Genomic DNA, 22,711 nt, shown 5'->3' on the forward strand with positions numbered 1-22,711 from the left:
CAGGTTTCTTGTGTCTTTTCACTCAGTCAGAGAACTAATGGCTATTCTTTCTTCCTTTCATCCTTCCTCGTGCCGGCCAGTTGGGGGGCCGAGCTGTAGGAAAAGACCCCATTAACAGCCAGTCTGTTGAGGGGTTCATCCAGAAGAATCTCACGACTTCACCTGAGGTTGAATGTTTCTCAATTTTTCTTCATGTGATGATGTGATACGGCTAGTGATGGGAAAATGAAGCTTCATGAAGCACTTGCAATATATTTTTTTTTTACTCCTCTAGATGGTGTGCTTGGTTTAAATATAAAACCTAGTGCAATGTGAATTGATTAAATTTCCACTTCATCTTTAAACCAAGAAGTGTTTCATGAAGCTTCATTTGTCTATTATTAGTGATATCCTTCATATCATTTGCAGTTTGGTGAAATTAACTCCATCATATGAGTAAAATCAATCATCTTATCAATCCGGAAACATTTTGAGCAAAACTTCCATCACTCATTGTATTATCTGTAGTCATACCTGGCTTGTCTAACTTTGTTTAATCTATACCAACGTAGGGCTCTGAGGATTGGGTATTGATTGAACACCCAGAAAATTATTATGAAGACCATGACTGGAAAATGAAAGAAAATAACAAGTCTCCCACATCTGACTGCTCTTGGGACAAAAACAAGCAGGAAAAAGAGATAAACGTTGCCAAGATGATGCATATTGACGTAAGAGAGTCTGACAGAAAAGAAATGAAAACTCATATTGATGAATTTCCATCAACAAAATCATCCAGAGAGGCAGCTGCGTGCTATGAGCAGCGGCCCACGAACAAAGGTCGTTTTCAGATTAAATTATCAGAAAATGTTGACTTGTGTCAAGATACATCACTTCAGATGAAGGAACACGTAACTTCAGTGCAGAGAAAAAAGAGGCGGCCCCAGAGCTTAAACCTGGGAATGCCTCCAGAGCTCGTCTACGGGAAAGGAGGAAGTGATTCTTCAGAAGAAGAAAACGAGGGCTTAGACTTAGACAACAATACGGAAAAAAAATCTGAACCTGGAAATAATTGTCAAGCAGCGTTGGTGGCGTTGGCAAAAGGTGATAAAGAAACAGAAAAGAATCAGCCTTTCAGGGCTTATGAAGACAGCACACCGGAGGACAAAGTGGCAGGAGAATTTAAGGATTCTTACCCCGAAGATTCAGAAACAGTTGGGCCGTCAGAAATAAACGGACCTGGGAAGATAGACCATGAAACTTCTACAGCAAGCGTAAAAGAGGAGTGTGCTATCAAAATAAGAGGAAAGGGTTTTATCGACAATAAAGAGCTAGCAGAGGTTAAACTGCGACAGGTCAGGACGCATGAGAGGAAGATAAGTAGTTCCGGAGGAGAGGATCTTGAAAGTCTAATGGGAGACAGACGCCAGAGGACGTCACTCCACCGACTGTCAGGCGGCCATCAGTCCGAAATCACCAGGATTGTTCCTCTAAAGCCAGAGCGATCAAAGAGCATAGCATGTAAGGATGACAGGGACAAGGCAGGGCAGGAGGAGCAAACACGCGTTTTAAGAAGAGAATACCGCTGGTCGGTCGGCTCTCCAGAGGGATCCTCGGATCTCACTTGGACTGACGTCTCTAGCCTCCATCCAGCATTTGAAACAAATTTGGAGAAAATCTCCAAACAAGAGCATCCCGATGACGGTTATCATCCCAGCCGAGGGTCTTCCGAAAGTCCGATGTTTGCGTCAAAGAACACGCCTCTTCCTAAACTGATTCCTCCAGCCCCACCCATCAAAAGCAAGAAGGCCCGGGAATCGGGACTGATACTGCGCAACAGCAGGAATGCCGTCAGAGATACGAGCCAGGAAGCAGTCAAGAAGAGACACTCGGTAACCCTGCTTGCCATCTGCTTTTCAGTCAGTGGAAGTAAAACATCGCATGAGCTTCTTTAGATTTGCACGACATTTTTTCCTTTCATTTTCAGTGCACTCGACTGTCATCCATCTTGACTCAATGTGAAGAACAGTCGAGCCGATGCTTCCTTCATCTTGATGGCACATTCTGTACTAAGTGCTGCATTTCCCCCTTATAAGTATCACACTATCATTCACTGCACCCTGCCTGGCAAAACTGTTGTGCTCACCTGTGAATTGTGGAGAATGTAGTCGGAAATCATTAAAAGGATGTTTTTCGGTCCTCAACTCAGCGAAACTAACAACTACAGTGGAACCTCACAACAAGTGCCTTTTCTGCTTCTATCATGCTGGCACTGGTCTGTTGCATCTCAAAAAAGACAACAAACGGAATAGCTTGTCATACTTGCGTAGTTGATTCCGTTGATGCTCATAAAGCCAAAGTCTTGCCAGATATGTTGAGTTCTGACATGACCTGATGACGATTCAACCAAGGATTTTTTATGAATTTTTAAACGTTAATCAGTCAAATTTCAGTGTGTTCATAATAAATAAATAAACCCATTTCCGTCAGTGGGAGAAGAAAAAAGTCCGCCAGTAGATATATGTTTCTATTTTTTTGGGAAGACCTTTTCTATGGAAGCGTGGAACTGCCAATGTGAAATGAAAAAAAAATGACTCACAAATACGTTTGAACGTACTTTCAAATACGTTCAAATGTACTTTCAAATACGTTCAAACCTAGGCTAAATGCTAAAAATTTTGCACTTTTTTCCATAATGCCACAATTTTTTTCTAGCATTTGTTTACATTATTTCTATACATTTGAAAATTACGTAACCATTGTTTATGTGTAATAAACACGTTTGCATTGCATGGTTCTTATTCAGCATTTTTTCCCATAATGCCAAAAAAATGCCAATAGTTTTTAGCATTTAGCTACAAGTCCGTTCAAACCTATTTGCTAATACATTCAAACGTATTGGCAAGTACATTCGCACGCATTTGAAAGTATGTTCAATTTTGTTTTGCAACTACGTTCTAATGTACTTGTAAATACGTTCACCGTATGTAAATATGTTTAAATGTACTTGCCAGTCAAAAATATTTACTCCACATTGGCAGTTCCACACTTCCGTACTTTTCTGCCAGAAAACAACCAAAACTGTCAAACCTCCTTTATGCGCAAGGCAAGCAACGTTTGAAACACAATAAGTCCATGTCGCACTCAAATCGAAAACTTTTTTTTCCTTATCACCCAGTTTGTGTTCAGGGGGAAATGGTCTTCTCACATAAAATAAAATAAATAAATAAAAACATTTTTTCTCCCCACTGACGGAAAGGGCTTCTGACGGCTTAAAAAAGAAATAAAAAATCTCCCTCCCCACTGGTGGAAATAGGCTTCACACGGTAAAGAATAAATAAACACATGAGTAAATCAATAAATAAGACAAAAATCTATTTATTTATTTTTACTGGCAGGAATGTGCCTCCGTTGTTCAACCTTACAGCTGTTCATCGTTAGAGGTTCCACTGAAGCAGAAAATTAAAGCTCATGTTTTATTGCTCTGATAATTTTTTCTAATTTGCACTGCATCGCCAAGTTGGCACGCAACATTATTATTTTGCATGTTGCATGATATATGTGTATGGTCCCACAAATTAAAAAATACATTTATCTCAAGAGATGAAACAAAGATGCTATTTACCAAGAACAATCTTCCTAAATTATATCTGAAAGCAGTATTTTGCTTCATTGAACATCTACATTAAAAGAGATCAACAGAATTACAAAAAAAAAAAAAGGTTTGATTCTTCAGAAAAGTATTTATCTGTTATTCACTGAAACCTTAACGGGATAAAAAGATGATAGCATACAGATTCCTCTGTTGGTGAAAGCCCAGCAGGCAGTGAGCCGTCAGACACGCACACACAGTGCCATTCCCATTTGGTGCTTTCATTCCACTGGCGGTATCATTAGGAGCATGAGCACATTTGGCATTGTAATGAAAAGTTAGCGAAGTGAATAGACCTGACACCTTTCATCATTTCCCACCTTTTTCATCTGAGTCCAACTCTGATCATATATAGAATTAAGCGTGTGTTGCATTGGCTCCCTCTGTGTGCAAACAACCTCATGGGCAAACATCAACCAAGTCAGGATCAGGAAAATAAAAAGTAGTTCGCTTGTCATGTTGACCTAATCACTCACAGATTTTTTTTTCACCCTTGTGAGGACTAAGCAGTTAAGAAAACGGATGGATGGATTTTGGAATCCATTTCTCGTGCTGTGCTCTTTACGTTTTTTGCTTGCCTTCCTTGTCCATCCTTTTTTATTTCCAACAAGTACATAAGGATGCATTTTTTTGTAGTTTGAGTAAGACGATGCATCTCCTTATTGTTGTGGAAAGACAATTAGCATTTTTAGCAATAAACATGAAGTTGACGCGCATCATTTGCCTTTGTGGGTCTCATAAAATGATGTTGTGTGTCCGATCTGGTTTGACACCTTGATGAAATTTTCCTGACTATTAAACACAATCAGTCAAGTGCTTGTATTACAGTTACTGTCATGTTTTTTTTTAACACATGTCACAGGTGATTGGCAAACAGTTTGTGATTTTTCATGATTTTTGGGGTGGCCCACAGCACTGTATCCTAGTGGCTGAGGGCCACTAGAAAATGGACAGTGGAACGCAAATGGCCCCGGACCATAGTTTGGACACACAAACAATGTAAATACAAGTCATTCCCCAGTTCAAGACTATATACAGAGTCATACTGAAAATCAAAGTAGAAAACGGAGATACAGACTGATCCAACTGATAACAACCCATAACGGGGTTCAGGAGCATGCATGCACTCTCACAATGTCTTTGCATAGTTCTTGGATTTTGGATTAGTCACTGGACACTCAGTGGTGCATTGACACACAATGAGGGTGTGGAGCACAGGCAGGGGAGTCGATAACATCAATTTATTCATCAACTGCTGACAGATTTCAGCATGCATGATGCATGCAGTGATCCGTGGCCCAGGACCTGCATAGTGGTTCACTGGGACAAATAGCATTCTGATGCTATTGGGTCTGAGAATTCTGTCCTGGTACTTATCTTTGGTCCGTTATCATTTGGCTCCCATATAGAGATCTGTATGGCCCTCCAAGGCTATGCCTCCCCACACCATCACTGACTCGCCACCAAATAATTCATGCTGTAGGATGTTGAATGCGCATTGTACACATTATTTGTGCGTTATTCACTCCCAATGTTCCTCCTTGATCAAAGGAGCAGTGAGCGGCCCTGCTTCTGGGTTGTTGGTCTCCTATGGCCCCCTCCACTTCAAATGATCTTCTGGCCTGGCTCCTGTATCTCTCTCCCCCCCCCCCTTGATATTGTCCTGGGAGACGCAATAAAAACTTGCAAAACACTGCAAACGTGCTGAGTTAGCCATAAATCAACACAAAAAGATGAGATGGAAATGTCTTTTGCTACCACCTGTAAATCAATTCCTGAAAAGGGTTTATCTTGATATTGGATCTTTTCCACTTTTCTTCTGTCCCATTAAATTCTTATTTTATTTATTTTTTCAACTTGACAGAGGTAGTGATGAAGCACGTTATATTTTTTGATTCCTCTTGGTTTAAAAATGCAAAGGAAATTTAATCAATTTCTATTGCACTAGCCTTTATCTTTTAACCATTAAGGCCGGGAACGCGTGACCGCGACCGCGCTTCTACCAATAAAGCCGGGACTGTTAATAAATATGTTAGTAGACAATGAGGATGTCGAAAATTTAGACGGCTTGTAACGGAATGGACGACCAATTATAACCCCGAACCCTCGAGGTTATTACAACTGCTCTCCAGTGTTGAAGGTAAACATATTTGGAGTTATACACCCGCAGATGCGACATTTGTTTGTTGATTTTTGAAAAATAAATATTGAAGGTTTCTAATAATAAACTTAGGTTTGTGTGAACGCCACAGGTGTAAGCTCTCAAATGATTTGGGAATTATGTATCTATCTGCTTCAGGAGCTGAGATATCAATCTGTTATATTGTTGAATTTTCAAGAAAACTTCAGGTTTTCGGGGGTGACTGAAAAGTCACCCATAGGTTTCAGAGGCATGTTTTGCCAGGCACTTAATGGGTGTACCATTTAGATGAGTTAAAAAATATTGCAAGCGCTTCATAAAGCTTAATTTTCTCATCACCCACAGATATATGATTCATTTGAAGTTAAACTAAATTATGTTTTCTTTACTTTTTCAAGCTCATGCACCTTCTTGCTGTCGTAACTATGAAAATCTCAATTATTATCTTTTTTTACCCAAGTCAATTTTTTTTGTGTTTTGTTTATTCCCTAGAAAACGTTCTTATTTAAGGTCCAGTCACTGAATGATCAAATGTGTTTTTTTAGGGGCCGGATTGCACTTCAGCTTGTCCTAATGTGCTTTTTCTTCTGCTTCCACCTGCAGGAGCCCGTCTCTGCTCCCTTTGCTTATGATGAGGCGTTTATTGATGCCAAGGTTATTCATTTGTATTCAAACTCATTCTCACGTGTTGCACCTCTCACCTCGCCCTCTTCACTTACATGAACCAAGAAACTGCAGCTCCTTTTCTAAGGCTAAAATTTCTTAAATGCATTCCTTCTCACTATCTCGATTTTGATGGATGTGTGGATTCAAAAAAGAGATTGTACTGTTGGAAGTGTACAACATGTATTTAAAAAATACACATTTTAATGCTTGTCATTAGCAATGGACAAATGAAGCTTCATGAAGCACTTGCTATAATTTTTTACTCCTCTAGATGGCACTGTTGGTTTAAAGATGTAGTGGAAATGTAATCTTTTTTTTTTTTAAAACCTATTTATTAAACATGATAAAATCAATGAAGCAATTATACATTGTTGATCTCATGTAGTTATTTTTGAAAAACTGCTACTGTTAAAGGTCATAAGGCAAATAGTTCAGGATTTATTTGTTTATGTTTTGTGGTGATCCCTGTGTGCCCCAATGGGGTAGATGCCACGGACTTCCAACTTCCGGGCTTTACACATCAGCGCCGTTTCCGGCCACTGCTGGCCGCGTTCCAACACTCGCACCCCCACCCCTGCGCCCCCCAACCGCGCGCTCCCGATCATCGGCGGGAGGGCGTCTCGGCTATCTGAAATGCTTCGGACACTGAGACACGACACACTCGCAGCCTCGCACCCGTCGACGGGAACGCGCAAAGGTGGAAGCGCAAGTACTGGGACGCGGCCCACGCGTCGCAAACCGAAAACGGAAACAAAAGCTGATGGGTGAAAACCCGGAAGTCGAAAGTCCCGCCTCCTCAAGTTAATCACTCTGAACCACAAGAACAATCTGTAGTAAAATGACCGCACTTAAAGAACCATTAATGTGATGCGGATGAAACAATTTCCGTTTCTGAAATTGAATTATCTTGATCTCCACAGAAATTCAGTTACTATTTTAGCTGTAAATTGGTGTGTCTTTGCATAGCTAGAATTTTTTTTAAAAATAGCATGTGGCCATGTCAAAAATTATTTTTAGTATATGCTACGGGCTGCCAAAATATGTATGACAGGCCGCAAATGGCCCCCGGGCCATACTTTGGACACTTATCTAGAGGAATAAAAAAAAATATCGCAAGTGCTTCATGAAGCTTCATTTTTGGCAAATGCTTTTTAGTATTTGTTGATGAATGTACATCATAATTAGGACCTGATTTTAAAATTAGCAACAAACAATACTTCCTACAGCATCTGGTATTTACAGTGGCGGATATGGTTTCTCCAATTAAGCTGAATTTTTAAACATTAATTTGTGAACATTTCGGGGCTTCCTTCCAACCACATTCACCATCCCAGTGTCTGATCCGTGTGAAGCCAAGCATGCGTTCAAGCCCATCACATTCCATCACCACCATCAGTCTGTAGTTACAGTACGTGCAGTAACCTCGGAGTGGCGACTATGTATCTGTACCCCTCCAGAAGGAGCTCAGTGACAGGAGGCCGCAGACGATTGTAGTCCCAGAGGAGGAGCAGGAGCAGGACACTGTGGCCTCAATGAGGGAGGCCCATCTAGGCATTGAGCGCAAGTGCTCCAGTATGACCGTCAGCTCCACATCCAGCCTTGAGGCGGAGGTGGACTTCACTGTCATAACAGACCTCCACTCCTGCATGGAGGACGTCTCGAAAGGGATAGCGTATTCGGGAGAGAAGGAGCGGCAGCCCGAGGTGGGACGGGAGGACTTTGAGGAAACGTCAAGGTTCTACTCTGCGCGTCTAATGGGCCAAATGGACAGATCTCCCATAGAGGAGAAACTTCCCGAGGAGGAGATGTATCATGAGGTAGACGGATGATTGTGTTCCATCTTCATCAGCATCACCTCGTGGATTCATCCCGCTCGGCCGCACTTCTTTTTCTGTTATGTTGATTTATTGACCCATTGTTATTAAAACTATTTTATTTTTTATGTCATCCGTTTGGTTCCCTTCCTGCTACATTTCCATTTGGTTGCAAGAAAAAGCCTGCTTTAAAGAACCAAATAAACAGCTGAAGCTAATTAGAAGCACAACTTGATTGGTCGTTTGATCAGAATGTCTTGTTTTTCCTCAGCCCCCAGTGGCAAGAAGAGAGCCCAGTGCTGTGGCTACAGCCCAGAAGCTAAAGAGGGCCAACTCCAAGACAGAGTCTCAAACAAACGGGTCAGAAGTTCAAGCGACCATCACGACTGTCTCGCCACAGGTAAAGCCCCATCTGAGCTCAGCTATTTCATTTGGCGTTTTGAGTATTCATGCAGGATGACGTCATACGTGGACATGTCACACATGTCTTGTATTGGCATAGTTGTGCCAGCAGAGGGAGACAAGACGTCAAAGCTGTGTGGGAGGAGACCATACAAATTTAACCTCCCCATGCAGCAACCTTTGACCAAGAAAACTAATTACATGCACCACTATGAATTATTTGAGAAATGTGTCCATATTAAAATAGTAATAGGTCTGAAGATGACTTGTATACTTCCTACAGAGACTCTCCTTTACCCGAGATACTCCTGTCAGCCTTAAAGAAAATGGATCACCGGTAAGCATTTGATAAGAAAATAATCAGTGAATGGACTGTGTATTTTTAGGATCAACCCCAATTTTTGGCACAATAATATGTTCTATGCAGCCCCACTAGTCTAAATATGGTATTCTGGTTGTGTTAGTGGAAAATGAGCACCCAAATCCAGCCGTTTTTATCCATCTCAAGGGGCGGCCATTTTGTCACTTGCTGTCGACTAAAGATGACACCGATGTTGCTCAGGTCTCAGGTAACAATCAATCACACCTCAGCTCCAGAAAACAAGTGAGCTGTGATTGGTTGTTGCCCGTACCCTGATCAACATTGATGTCATCTTTAGTCGACAGCAAGTGGCAAAATGGCCGCCCCTGAGATGCATAAAAACATATGGATTTTGCCTCATAATTCATATTCCACAAATGTAATATTAATTCGAATGTCATGTTTAGACTAGTGAGGTCACATATTACACATATTTTTGTGGAGAAATATTTGAGCTTTAAATATGAATGTAAGGGTGATTTGTGTGCGAGTCCTGTAATTGATCAGCACTATTATAACTTTACTTTGACTCTGAGAATGCTGAGTGGTCGTGCATTTTCAAATGCCTTTTCGCTTATAAATGTGCTGTACAGGTAAAAGCCTGCGCTAAAGGTAACGAGTCCATTGTATCGCCACTGAACATCACTGCAGAAAGTGTCACCACTGCAACAACAACGCAAGTTACCAAGGTAATCCAGAAAAATCAACCATGTACAAAAAATTACCAAAACAACAACAAAAAAAAGAAAAAATATACAGTAAAATCCCGTGAGGCTTAAGTATACGTTTCTAACCCTAATTTAAAAACATTTACACTTTATTGCTTGGAATCTGTATTTTACACAAATACAGAGAGAAAAACAGCTTTTAATGTGTGATTTTGGGGTGTGTGTTATTCATGGATGCGTGCTATTTACAGAATTTTACATTACGTACCAGGCCGTATTTCAAAGTATCGGTAGTTGAGGCGGCGACCAATACCGTTATCGGCCCCTCTTTTGTGGCCCTTTTACTATCAGGAGCTCAAAATTAGAAGAATAGAACAATGTCATTAATTTCATGTAATTTAAGGGAAAAATAATAATTTGGGAATTTATAGGTCTTTTTTCAAATGAGCCATCATTGGGGGGGGGGGGGGGGTATTATGTATCAAAAGTGCTAGTGGTATCCATACTTGGTATCGGTATCAGTGAAGAGTACTGAAGAGTCCAGCGCACTGGTATCGGTCTGTAAAAATGTGGATTTAAACATCCCTACTAATTATCGGGGGGTTTCAGGACTGATACTGATTATTAGTAGGCAATGAGGCAGAGGACCGATATTTGGAGCCAATATTCTTTTGCAGTGAAAAAATAATAGCATCAAAATAAAAAATAAAATAAGCATGTTTGTTAAAGCAACTTTAAATTTTTTAACATGTTTTTTAACATTTAAAATACAGCAAATAGACAGCTTTGTTTTAAAATTCAAACAAAAAAGTAATTACTTTTCTATAGTAAATAGTTTTTCAAATTTTTAACATAACTGAAATGTTAAACTTTCACTTTTTTTATTTTATTTTAACAAAAGCAAAAAGCAGCATCTCTTATATATATATATATATATATATATATATATATATATATATATATATATATATATATATATATATATATATATATATATATATATATATATATACACATACATTTCCATGAAGTGAACCCAGTTTTAAATAGCTCTAAAATCTCTGTGCTTGCGAACATAGCAAATTTTGGGTTCTCGTCACAGTTCGTCAAATATTTTCAAAAGATGTTCACAAACTGTGAACATTTGTCAGAACATGTTCAAAAAAAATTTATTTCTCAAAATGTTTCATTTGTGACCATCTTTGCTACCTTTTGCAACATTTTACGAACCCTAAAGAAAACACAAAATTCACTAAGTTTGCAAACATTCACCGCTCAGAAACATAACAGCTTTATTGGCTTTCAGATTTGTAAAAATGGCCGATGCCAATATTTGTCAGAATGCTAAATTTTGTCCAGGCCGATAATCGGTTTATCCCTATTTTTTACACAAACACCTACAAACAACCGCCTTAGCATGCTTTCAAACAATCACCTCTTTGTGTCTGCCTGCTGCATGCAGACGGTCAAAGGAGGTTACTCAGAGACCAGAATTGAGAAACGGATTATCATCACAGGAGATGATGATGTTGACCAACATCAGGTGAGGAATCGTAACTGCACAACACTCTTGAGAGTTCGCTGGACAATCAACTTCCTGACTCGTACTTTGACCTGACTTGTGTTCAGGCCCTTGCGATGGCAATACAGGAGGCCAAGCAGCAGCACCCCGACATGCTTGTGACAAAAGCCGTGGTCATAAGGGAAACGGAGTCTCCCACTGAGGAGCTACAGCAGAAGGTAAAGGAAAAGCAAATACATGTGTTCAAAAGCCAGTTATTGATCTTGTCAACGCAATGTCGTGTAGTTACAATCCTGATTGGCCAAAGTGGCTCCTGAGGCGGATGACATGAGAGGATCCGCCCCTGGCGCGGCATGCCGTCAACCTGGTCAAAGGACGGTCTCGTCCTCTGGGTTCAGAACAGACTGTGAAGCAGTAGACGACCTCCCCTGTCCCTTGAGACAAACCTGCTGTGACCCGGCCTCTGACCTCACTCGGACTCCCGTTCCTGACGCAGCCCTAATTAGTCAGGAAGGATCACCTGCTTGAGGAGGACTCAATCATTTTGGGTTTCCTTGTTTAGGCTTAGGGTATTGTATTTATGTTTCACTGCACACGCCTCTGCTACATTAATTTTTCAATCATTTCCTTCTCTAACTACAAACATATGCCTTGCACCATTATCATGCAGTACTTGCATCAAATGTTTTTTGGAAGAAAGAAGGGGCACAATCCTGGTGTCACCTGTGGGTTAACAGCTGTCTTACAATCTTTTTACATTTTTATCTATAGAGACTCAAACTTATGCCCCGTGATGCTAGATAAGTAAATATGTACAGTATATTATCAGATTATTATATCTCGCATGATTCAAATGCAAAAACAGCAGAGGGGATTTGGAAAAAAATAATATAAATATATGAATGTCCTTGTGTTAAACAAAATTCATCTGTCCACTGAGCATTGAAGACATCACGTCAACTTGTGGGTAAATCTCCAGGGATCTTTGGGCCAATGGAAGGTGGAGACATTCGGATGTTGGTGGACTCAGAAGAAGAGACATTCATATGGGAATGGGCTTTGCAACCAAGATATGAAACCATTGTTCATTTGCCATTTCCAATAATAATTTCTTTTAAATGGTCTGCTTTGGGTGTGGGATTTTTTTTAGAGCCAATTTATTATAAATGTATGTTTCAGAAATGTTTTTTATTCTACTCGCAAAGTAAATTCTTTCTTTGGTTTACATGATTCAATACGGCATAAATGTTATTCTTGTGATTGTGGGCATTTTCAGTCTTTGGTTGTAAACATGTATACTTTGCCGAATTGAAAATGATCTCTTATTCAGTCGGACGGTATCTAACAGTGGATATATATATATTTAAAAAAAAAAAAAAAAAGTCTACACACCCCTGTTTTTGTGAGGATGTAACAAATTATTTCAAGAATTTTAAAACCATTAATCTGACCTATACTAGTGTTAATTTCATCAACGGAAACTAGATAAAAATAATTTCATCAACACACATTTGTCACCGGACTAAAACTAGACTGGACCAAAACCCTCATTAATAAACAATAACTGGGACAAAATCAGTACGCATTTTCGTCGACTAAAAAAGACGAGACGAAGATGTACTCCACAAATAAAAAACTGGACTAAAATATAAGAACATTTTAGTTCATGAACAAAAAACATACAAAAATTACATGATTTTGTAAAATCTTGTGTCACTGTGACACCGTCATGTGACACACAGTGACACGCCCCCTTTCAAATCGGCAGCTAGCGAATGCAACATGCACAAACACATGACAGACAGGAGGTGAATTCACAGTGAAATGTAAAATAAAATAAAATAATTATTATAGGTTTAAAGTAACATTAATCCAACGGGTTTAATGTTCCAACAATAATGTTAATCTGACCGCTAACTAATGCTTGCTAACTTACTAGCTCATAGCAAGGAGCCATGGTAGACACTTGTTGATATATTGTAATTGTGTGTGAAGTATTTGAAATAGTTTTAGATCTGAAATGTTCAACATAATCTGCTGATAAAAGAAATACAAGGATATAATGATTGTCCTGACTAAAACTGGACTAAAACGTTGACAGTTTTTGTTGACTAAAACTAAACTAAAATTATATTTTCGTGGACTAAAATAAAGACTAAATTTGTAGTCGACTAAAAATTGACTTAATAAAAATGGGATGAAGTTGACTAACTATGATTAACAAGCGTGATTGAAATTGGACTAAAACTGAGACTAAATTTTAAATGGCTGATAAAATTAACACTAACCTATACCTGTATAACATAATTTGTTTTTAGAAGGGAAGTAAAAAGTGAAATAATGTAGTTGCACATGTATTCACACCCTCATAACTGAAATGTGGCTGTTCAGAAAAAAAAATCACATTCAAATTGATGTTAAATGTGTGTCAGCAGCACACACCTGCCACCATTCAAATTGCCTCTGATACATCTCAACTGTTCCACACTTTACTGCTGTTTTGAACTTTCCATACTTCCTTCCACATTATCTAGCACCACACACAATTCATCACTAAGTTCGGTGTTCTTTTAGTGACAAACCTTTTGGAAATATGGCCAAAAAGTTCAAAGGATGATGCTGTGCACAATTTAGCAAGTACATTATTTCATTAGATTACCTCACATCTCAGAACATCACAAAAACTAGACACCCGAACAGGGGTGTGTAGACTTTTTATGTCCATTGTATAGTTCTTTCACAATCGCAACTTGAGGGTAACACAAAGGCCTGTGAACATGACACTGATACTATATCCTCGAACAGTGATCCCCAACCATTGTGCTGTGGCACATACTGTAAGTAGGTCGTGAGAAATCATCAGGTGTGCCGCAGGAAATTATCCAATTTCACTTTGTTGTTATTAACTACAAACAATGTATTTTTGCTCATTTATCTATGTCAGTGACATACAGAGACAGGCAGAATACTTAAATGCTCCTCCACTAAATGGAAGAAAGTACAGTCGTTATTTTTGCCTGTGTCATTATTTAAGTAAAATACTGTTTGAGACATTTGTTTGGTTGTGTGCCATGATATTTTTCTAATGTAAAATATGTGCCTTGGCTCACTAAAGGTTTGGGAACACTGTCCTAGATATTGTGGCAGATACGGTAATCGGTGGTAGTGTGGTTCACATAGCAGACTCATGCATCTGGTGTGGAAACGATCCAACTCAATGCCCCATTCACAGTTTCCCTATGATTGATTTGTGACCAATCCAGGGTGTAGTTCCAACTTTATCACTCTCACAAGACACAGAATTTAATAAATGCTATGTTAAATGGATGGATAGTTCGACAACTTTGCATAACTCTTGAAAGGATTGCACTGATTCATTTTTGCATTTAAAAAAAAAAAATCAAATTTCCATCAGCTTTTCACAGGTTTTCAGGTTGTTGTTGTTGTTTGTTTTTTTTTATCCTAAAACTAAAGCAAAGGAGTTTGAGTTGTACTTAATGGCCCCCAGTTTTGCAAACTCATGTTAAATATCATATCTTGGATTACCTTTAGATGTGGCAAATCTAGGCCCTAAAGGTTAAAACCCTGCCACAGTTTGGCTTTAGCCCCTTGTGCTAGGTAGCTAGCTAGCTAGCTCCCTAGCAGGTACCCGAGCACCTGGGGAGCTAGCTAGGGAGCTCGCTAGCTAGCACCTGGGGCTAAAGCAAAACCGTGGCAGGGTTTTAACTTTCTGGACCTGGATTTGCCACCTCTGATTAGCTTTGATACTGTACTATGCATTGCTATCATCCACATGAATTCCACAGATAGAGTCTGAGCCATGTTAGCTGTTTTTGCTGTCACTATTAATCTTGTGCTCCTGGTAAGCGCAGCAGTATACTGCTTGTGAGATTTGCAATAAGCAGCCATTTTTTCTTATCGTCTGTCTTCTAAAGGGAGAAAACTGTGAACTGTCATGCATACGGAAATGTATAAAACGCTATAGCACACAGTCACTGATAGTCCAAACAGACCGGCCATAGCTTTTGACTTTTTCCACCATTTTTCAGTGTCCACATACTGTCCCAAGACGTGCAGAATATAATTTAGTATGTGTGGAAACAATAGATATACCAAGCTGTATCTAGTAAATGCAGCACTTGAACTGTAAACTGTTGGCAAAATAATGTCTTTGCTTCAGTAATGGACATACTACTGATGAGAGCCTATACACATACTGTTCTGAAAGAAACTCATGTTACTTATCTATTTATAAATATTCATATTTCTGAGTGTTATCCTGTAAACTATGTCATGCTTGATATAGGCTTTAATGCACCAGGCTGTGAAGGGATGAGAGATGATCTTGAAATGAAAAGACAACAGCGCACTTGGAATGTCACATTTATGGGTGCCTTATATTTGGAGTCGTACTCACAAGAGCCAGAGGCCCAATTTATATGTGCTGGTGATCAAGGCAAATGCGGAACTACTGAGTTCACAATGCCTTAAAAGTGCAGAACTGTCTGGAAAGGATGTGACAATACATTACATCTTGCAAAATTGGAAACATTATAGTCCTGAGCAAGATGCAAAAAAATTATTATGGTAAAATTAAAGTAGAAACCAGCATTAGTACAGATTATGGAAATAAACGTTGCTGAGTTCGAGGCATCAAGCTAACGTCACCTTCAATTCACCAATGCTTTTGTAATACATTCCTCTAGTGCATGGTGGTGTGTATGTGCTGTATTTGCTTTCGGTCTACAATGAAAAACATACATGCTTAAATAAATGTCTCAGTATGGTTCAAAGTATGTTTCTGATTCTCACACAAGCGATTACTTTCACAATTACAATAAGGGGGAAAGTACGTGGGAAATTGTGTGTGCGCACGCCTGTATGTGTGTCTGTGTCTAAATTTTACGGCTATTAACCTGTACTGAAAATTTATGTCAAGTGTTGCAGCCCGACCAGCAATCTACGTACAATACAGGAGCACTGTATGACTTTTGTAGGGTGTTACATTGCCATCTTGTGGCCTAATTGAGTAAATGCAGTGGTGAGGCTGATTCAAACTCTTACGTGTATGCTTAAAGTGCCACCTGGTGCAAATTATGAATACTTAACATGAGTAAGAACTGAAGATTCCAATGTTGTGGCAAAAAACAAAAACGCTTTATAGGTTAAGAAATAACCCTAAATTGACCCCATATGACTTCATGTAATGGTACATGGAGTAGTGTTGTAGTAGTTGTGTGTGTGGAAAATGGAGGGTTACAATTTGAAATGGGTCACTTTTATTGTTAGTAATAATAATAATAATAATAATAATAAGTCTCCAGCGACAATTGTGAGTACAAGCAGTTACGAAAATGGATGGATGGATAATAATAATAATAATAATTGTATCTTGACCAGTAAGAGATTTAATTAGGAGGCCATTTGGATTATTATTGTATTTTATGGTTAAACTCAGCCTTTCCAGTCAGTTTTAATTTGGTAAACACAGAGGTGCTTAAAACGCAATATTTTGTGTAATTGTCAAAATATAGCACGGGCAAACAAGTTTTTAACAAAGCCTCTGCTTATTTTGGGACATATTTAAAACATCCTTTTACATTACGTATGTACTGATGGTGTGTACATAAGCCTTTATAAGCCTCCTTGTGGCTTAATTGAGTAAATGCAATGGAGAGGCTGATTCAAACTCTCCAGCGTGTGAAAAGAATAAATAAATAAATAAATAAAAACCTCTTCTGTGTGTGTTTAAGGCGCCACCTAGTGCATATTATGAATACTTAACATGAGTAAGAACTGAAGATTTCAATGTTGTGGCAGACTTTATTTAAAAAGGCAACTTTATAGGTTAACAATTAACCCTACATTGACCCCATATGACTTTATGAAATAATTTTGTCCTCAACTGTATGTAGACCTCAAGCCAAAAAGTTTTGACACCTCTGCTATAAATAGACTTTGCGTGTGTTATTTCCCCCTTTCTCTTTCTGCCCACCCAACGTGTGAAATTGCACAACAAATTAAATATTTTCTTATTACTCATTTCTGAAAATGACTATTATGGCTGATTTAACTTTCTTGTGACATTTTCATAGAAAAGTGCTGCTGAAAGTGGTGTTTGTACCATTGTGGGAGTGAACACACTTAACTTGACCATATGAAGCGCCTCTCCTCAGTCTATTTAAATTCAGCGCAGGAGAAACATGCTGTCGACATGGCGGAAGCTTAACAAACAAAGTCCATGCAAGAGATCGACACATGCGAAGTACATTTATCGGCTATAAAATGTGTCCAAACGTTTTGGTTTGAGGGCTACATAGTGAAAATTTGAAGGAAACAAGGGCCAATTAGAAACATTTTTTCTTCTTCTACAGTAAAATTCAATTTTATAGCACTACAGTGTTTAAAGAGTAAATGTGTTATTTCAGTTAAAAATTGTCGTGATGGGAAAAGGAAGCTACAGTGTTCAGCATAAATGTGTAGTTTCCTTTCAGAATCAAGATTCTTCATGGGATACTATACTACAAAATACTCCCACAAATGTGGGCCGTTGATTGCAAACAAGATTTGTTAATTAGTACACACACAAAAAGTAGTTTTCTTAAATTTATTGAAGAACATATTTGCACAATTAAAAACGTAGATCCTGAGAAAAAGACTGAAAACTTGTTAATTCCAGGCCTAGCAGACATGTTGCTCTCCATAACAGGCATGGGGGTCATAGAAAATACTAGATATAGACATTTTTGCTGTGAGTTGCATAATTTTTTATTATTTTTTTATTTATTTATTTTTTTAATAATAATAATAATATTTTTTATTATTTAGTTAATTTGATTAAACTGAAGATTTTATAATATTTGCATTCTATTGTTAACCTTACTTTCATGTCGTCAGTTAAGTACATATTCTACAGAAAACATTTTGTCAACATTTTGTAAATTGTTCTTGTGTTCATTGAGATAATAAATTAAATATTAAACATTTTTCAAAGGGGGTGTACTCATATATGCTGAGCAAGTTATGGGCAATATACTTGCAATATATTTTGATTCCTGTAGATGGTGATCTTGATTTAAATATAATGGCAAGTGCAAGTTTCATTTAGCTTCATTTGTCCATCACTAATAAATAATGTATTTGTACATTGTTATAAAAGCACTACAGTATATAAACCAATGTATTAGTAGTGGCAACTCTTTTTTTCTTCTTCTACTAGCTTTGCGGACCGTGTCAAATCTAATTTTTAATATATGCCCTGGGCCGCCAAAATATGGACGGCAGGCCACAAATGGCCCCCGGGCTGTATTTTTCGACACCAGTGATGTATGGGGAACTGCAAGAAGATCTCCAACAGTGGATGATGTAAAGTTAGAGACCGCGCCTTCATCGTGCATCTGCATGAAAATTAAAATGTGTGCCTATCAACAGGTGTGTATCAACAATCATTTGGATACTCATTGTAGAAAGAACCAAGGGAATCCGGTGTTGTTATATAAATCAATCTTGTTTTATTAACACAGTATAAACAACAAAGCAAGAGAGGAAGCCCTCATGTAGAGCAGGCGGGACATGTCTGAGAGGCTGACTTAGACAGAAGCATGGACTTGGCGCCAATGGTTGCTCAGACATCAGGGTACACGTACAACGTACACAAAACTCTACCGTGCATGAACCGTGTGAATGCTGCATGATCCGGAATTTAAGTCACTTTGTCAGGAGCGAGAGGAATTGAGTATGCACAGTCATGCTGAGCAACAGTTAGCAACAGTATGAAACAGAACTATACATAAAAACCAAGAACGGCATCTTTTTTAGAAAGATTTTTTTTCCTCATATAAATAATTTGAAGTGTACAAAACAGTATATTACATATGGACTGATGCATGATTCTGCGCAAGACCCAATAGCTTACAGTTACACTTTGCTAAGAGCTACATACAGGCTGTATAGCACCCCGGCACAGCTGTCCCACGTAGCATCAGGAGACTATGAGTGGGGGGGAAAGGAAAGATCAGCAGCATTGTCATTTAGCATTGTCTCGAAAACACACAACTATAAAAACGCACGAGGCCTCATATTGCCAAAATCCCTCAACTGAACTCAACTATCAATCTCGCACCGCCAACGCCTGTCAACACAGCAGCATGTAAACATCACTACGGCTGCGTCATAGCTCTACGATTCTACTGTCCTCGATACATTACATTATGATAAGTTAAGGCTCTTGAAGGACCTGAGGATTTTGAAGTAATGATGAGGCACACAGAAGGCAAAGAATAGCTCGTCACACAGGGCTAACCCAAATAAACGGGAGCATAGAACAGCCACCGGTGAAGGAGAATAAGACCCCAGGAGAGACAGAGCTGCTGCTGGCAACTGCCACAAAGATCATTTTCTTTACGCAAATGTGGACCTGCCAGTGTGGAGTAAACACGTTGGACTGGGCTGTCGTCTGAATGTTCTACAAAGTTGTTTGGATGTCTTGAGGAAGTTGCTTAAACATACTGCAAAGTCGTTCAAATGTATTCATAAAGTCGTTCGAACGTACTGGTAAAATGTAGGCTAAAAACTAGGGATGTTTGATATTACTTTTTTTTTGGGAGTACTCAACTCTTGAGTAGCTACCAAAACTGACACCAAGTACTGATGCCACTAGTACTTTTGATCCATAAAATTTCAATTAAAAAAAGCAAGGTAATTTAAAATAACATGTATCCCAATAGCATTTTCTTCTTAAATACATTTTTATACGTATTTATCCTTTTTTTTTTTATATATATGCCAGAGCATATAGACGGCTTTGATGCAGCCTCTGACCTGAAGAGGTCGCTTAAAGCAGTGGTAGTTATTACAAAAAAACTGCCAGCAGGTGGCAGCAGAGTATAAGAGATCAGCCTGGGCCATGTTGCAACAAGCTCTTTCCTCCAGTGTTTTCAACAGGTTTGTGAATAATGATGAAACTCAGCTATATTCTAACGCTAATTGCTGCAAAACGGAAACAGATACAAGTACTTTTTTTCCCGATAAAAGAAGAGACTCTAATCTTTCCATGTTTTTATAGCAATAGAACACAATATTCTGTGGGCCTTGCAAAAGCAGTCAAAATCCAGTAAAACAGCCGATTGAAGGGGGTTGCTTCAGTGAAAATGGCTGTGAGTTAATGAGTTAAATACATGAAATGAGCAGCAATTTTCTATTCTGGTCACCTGTAAATCGGCCAGAACATGGCGGCCGATACTGGTATCAGTCCCCGCCATGAGTACTGATACATTGAAATAAGGCCGGGTATCAGTCCGATACCAATACTTTGTATCAGTACTAGTAGCATTTGTTCCCATAACACCACTGGGTTAAACCACATTTGGGCATGCACAAGTCAACAACCCTTAGCATTATGGGATTTTTTTGTTTTTAGCATTTAGCCTACGTTTTACCAATATCTTTGAACAACTTTACCAATACATTTGAATAACTTTATCAATATGTACAAATTACTTTTTAATTAATGAATTTATTTATTTTGAAATCCCATACCCTTCACCTTAACCAGATACTTCAGAGACCCGCCAGAGTCGTGAAGTTGTCAGGAGACCAGAGGAAGGATCAAAGGAAAGAAAGATGAAACAAAGTGAAACCCAGCACCGAACCAGACACCACCTACCATCCACAGAGTTACAAAACCAGAATCTTTCACCAACCCCAGAAACATCTAATGTATGTTTAAATGACATAGCCCTGCAGTCAAAACAGTTTAGTCCACATTGGCAAGTCAAGGCTTCCATAGTTATTTGACTTGAAAATGTGTTCAATTACCAAAGAGGACTAGTTTTAAAATATTTCTATGCTAACCCTTTACTTCCAGCTTGTTCATAGGATTTTTTTTTTGTATTCTTGTCCAAAACAGATTTGCTATGAAAGTGTCTTCCAAAGGTCTACAACAAAGGTCTGCTTCTTAAATTAAAGCAATTGTCATCTTGTGTGTAACTTGATTTGATGAATTGTTATGAAAGTGCCAGTGTGGACACACTCAATGTATGTACTGTTTTGTATAAAATGCTAATAGGCCTATTGTAATGGTATGCTGTCAACTTTCATTCTTCACTACCTATTGAGAAATTTTAAACCTGGCATATTGTTAATCCTCACCCCAATATGTCTCGACTGCAGGAAAAAAAAAAAGTAAAGCTTGTAATGTCATACAAAAAGATGCACACACAACATTTTGTTTCTCCTCTTCTTATGAAATCTGCTTTGGTAACAACATCGTCATGACATCTGTACATCTTCCTCTTGTAGCCAAGGTGCTGCAAGGAAAAAAACTTCCCAAATGTCCCAGTGGCCTGTTTTGTATTTGTATTTTCACCGGTGTATTCCTTCAGCCTCTAAATCAAAACGAATGGGTCTAGTTACACCGAAGAGGTCTGTCTGTGTTCCGCTGTAGACTGTCTTCACTTCAGATGCAAGGTCTGCCGGGAGCTGTTCGTCATAAAGATGTCCGTGCAGTGAAAGACAGCGCTATTGTACTGAGGGCTGATAGAGTGGAGACCTTGGATGCCGAGCCGACTGCATTGGGACCTGAAAAAGTAATGAGAGCGTAAAGACTGGCAAGAATACTGAGATTTTTTTTTCATCTAGTAAAAGAACTGTCTAGACTTACTCTCTTATGTTTTAATTAGCGTTATTTTGTTTTTATGTGGACGGATTGTGCAAAAGCACGCTCATTGACTTTTCTTTCAATGTAGACGTGTGGTGGATGGGGTGGTGAAAAATATGAAAGGTATATATATAAACATATAATTCATGCAAAAAAGTAGATAAATGTATCAATCAAAATGATGTAATTCAAGCAAATACGACTCAGCATTGGCTCTGTATTGATGTGGGCGAGACATAATTTTCAGCAAACCGGGGATGGGCAACTGGCACCCCGTGGACAACATGCTACTACAGAAGTCATAAATACTGTGAAGTAGGTGTTTTTAGGTGATTAAAATTTTAAATTTTAATTGATTGCATGACGTCAATAGTTAACTTATGATTAATAGCAAATTTTATATTTGTTTAAAAATATATATTTTTAAGTTTTCAAACTCTTTTTAACATAAAAGTGGGAAAAATGTTAAACTAATAGAAATATGGCTGCATCTTTTAATCATACACGGTAATGTCATAATAATTTTTAAAATTGAGTTAAAATTAAAAAGATGTACTGTACTGTAAAAAACGAGTGTGATATTGATGTGTGTTGAGGTCATTTTTCTGCCACTAGATGGCATAATTGCATTTGTAAGATTTTTTTTCATATTAAGAGCTATCTAATCTTTAACATGAAGTAACTTGTGAAATTTTGCACATTTTTCAATTTGTACAATACAACTTCAATCCAGTCTCCACAAATATATGCATTATTATTAAATTGATTACTGCAAAATTTTGATGTGGACTTGGTCTGCTGCGTTGCGACTAGAATTCCCCCAGTATAAGCGTTCCAAGTAAGGGGCGGT

The 22,711-nt window shown here is 38.5% G+C and overlaps 2 protein-coding genes across 11 annotated transcripts in view; one reads left to right on the forward strand and one right to left on the reverse strand.

Annotated features, from left to right (window-relative positions):
* LOC144056015 (band 4.1-like protein 1) overlaps positions 1-15,997 on the forward strand; it is a 77,337-nt gene extending 61,340 nt beyond the window's left edge. For 6 of the 9 annotated variants that reach the window (XM_077572349.1, XM_077572352.1, XM_077572351.1 and 3 more), the window contains 10 exons: positions 81-167; positions 552-1,871; positions 6,375-6,425; positions 7,895-8,254; positions 8,523-8,651; positions 8,937-8,990; positions 9,608-9,703; positions 11,145-11,225; positions 11,312-11,422; positions 11,490-15,997. In XM_077572349.1, coding sequence (XP_077428475.1) covers positions 81-167; positions 552-1,871; positions 6,375-6,425; positions 7,895-8,254; positions 8,523-8,651; positions 8,937-8,990; positions 9,608-9,703; positions 11,145-11,225; positions 11,312-11,422; positions 11,490-11,501 — 2,301 coding nt within the window. In that variant the 3' untranslated portion in view covers positions 11,502-15,997. The remainder of the gene's footprint in view (positions 1-80; positions 168-551; positions 1,872-6,374; positions 6,426-7,894; positions 8,255-8,522; positions 8,652-8,936; positions 8,991-9,607; positions 9,704-11,144; positions 11,226-11,311; positions 11,423-11,489) is intronic. The other 3 variants (XM_077572353.1, XM_077572356.1, XM_077572357.1) reach the window with 3 other exon arrangements.
* Positions 15,998-18,692: 2,695 nt separating this feature from the next.
* Positions 18,693-22,711, reverse strand: part of LOC144056455 (contactin-4-like) — a 145,320-nt gene continuing 141,301 nt past the window's right edge. For both annotated transcript variants that reach the window (XM_077573294.1, XM_077573292.1), the window contains exon 23: positions 18,693-21,782. In XM_077573294.1, the coding sequence (XP_077429420.1) occupies positions 21,691-21,782 (92 nt within the window). In that variant the 3' untranslated portion in view covers positions 18,693-21,690. The remainder of the gene's footprint in view (positions 21,783-22,711) is intronic.

The sequence above is a fragment of the Vanacampus margaritifer genome, chromosome 8 (assembly GCF_051991255.1).
Source record: "Vanacampus margaritifer isolate UIUO_Vmar chromosome 8, RoL_Vmar_1.0, whole genome shotgun sequence".
Taxonomy (NCBI): domain Eukaryota; kingdom Metazoa; phylum Chordata; class Actinopteri; order Syngnathiformes; family Syngnathidae; genus Vanacampus; species Vanacampus margaritifer.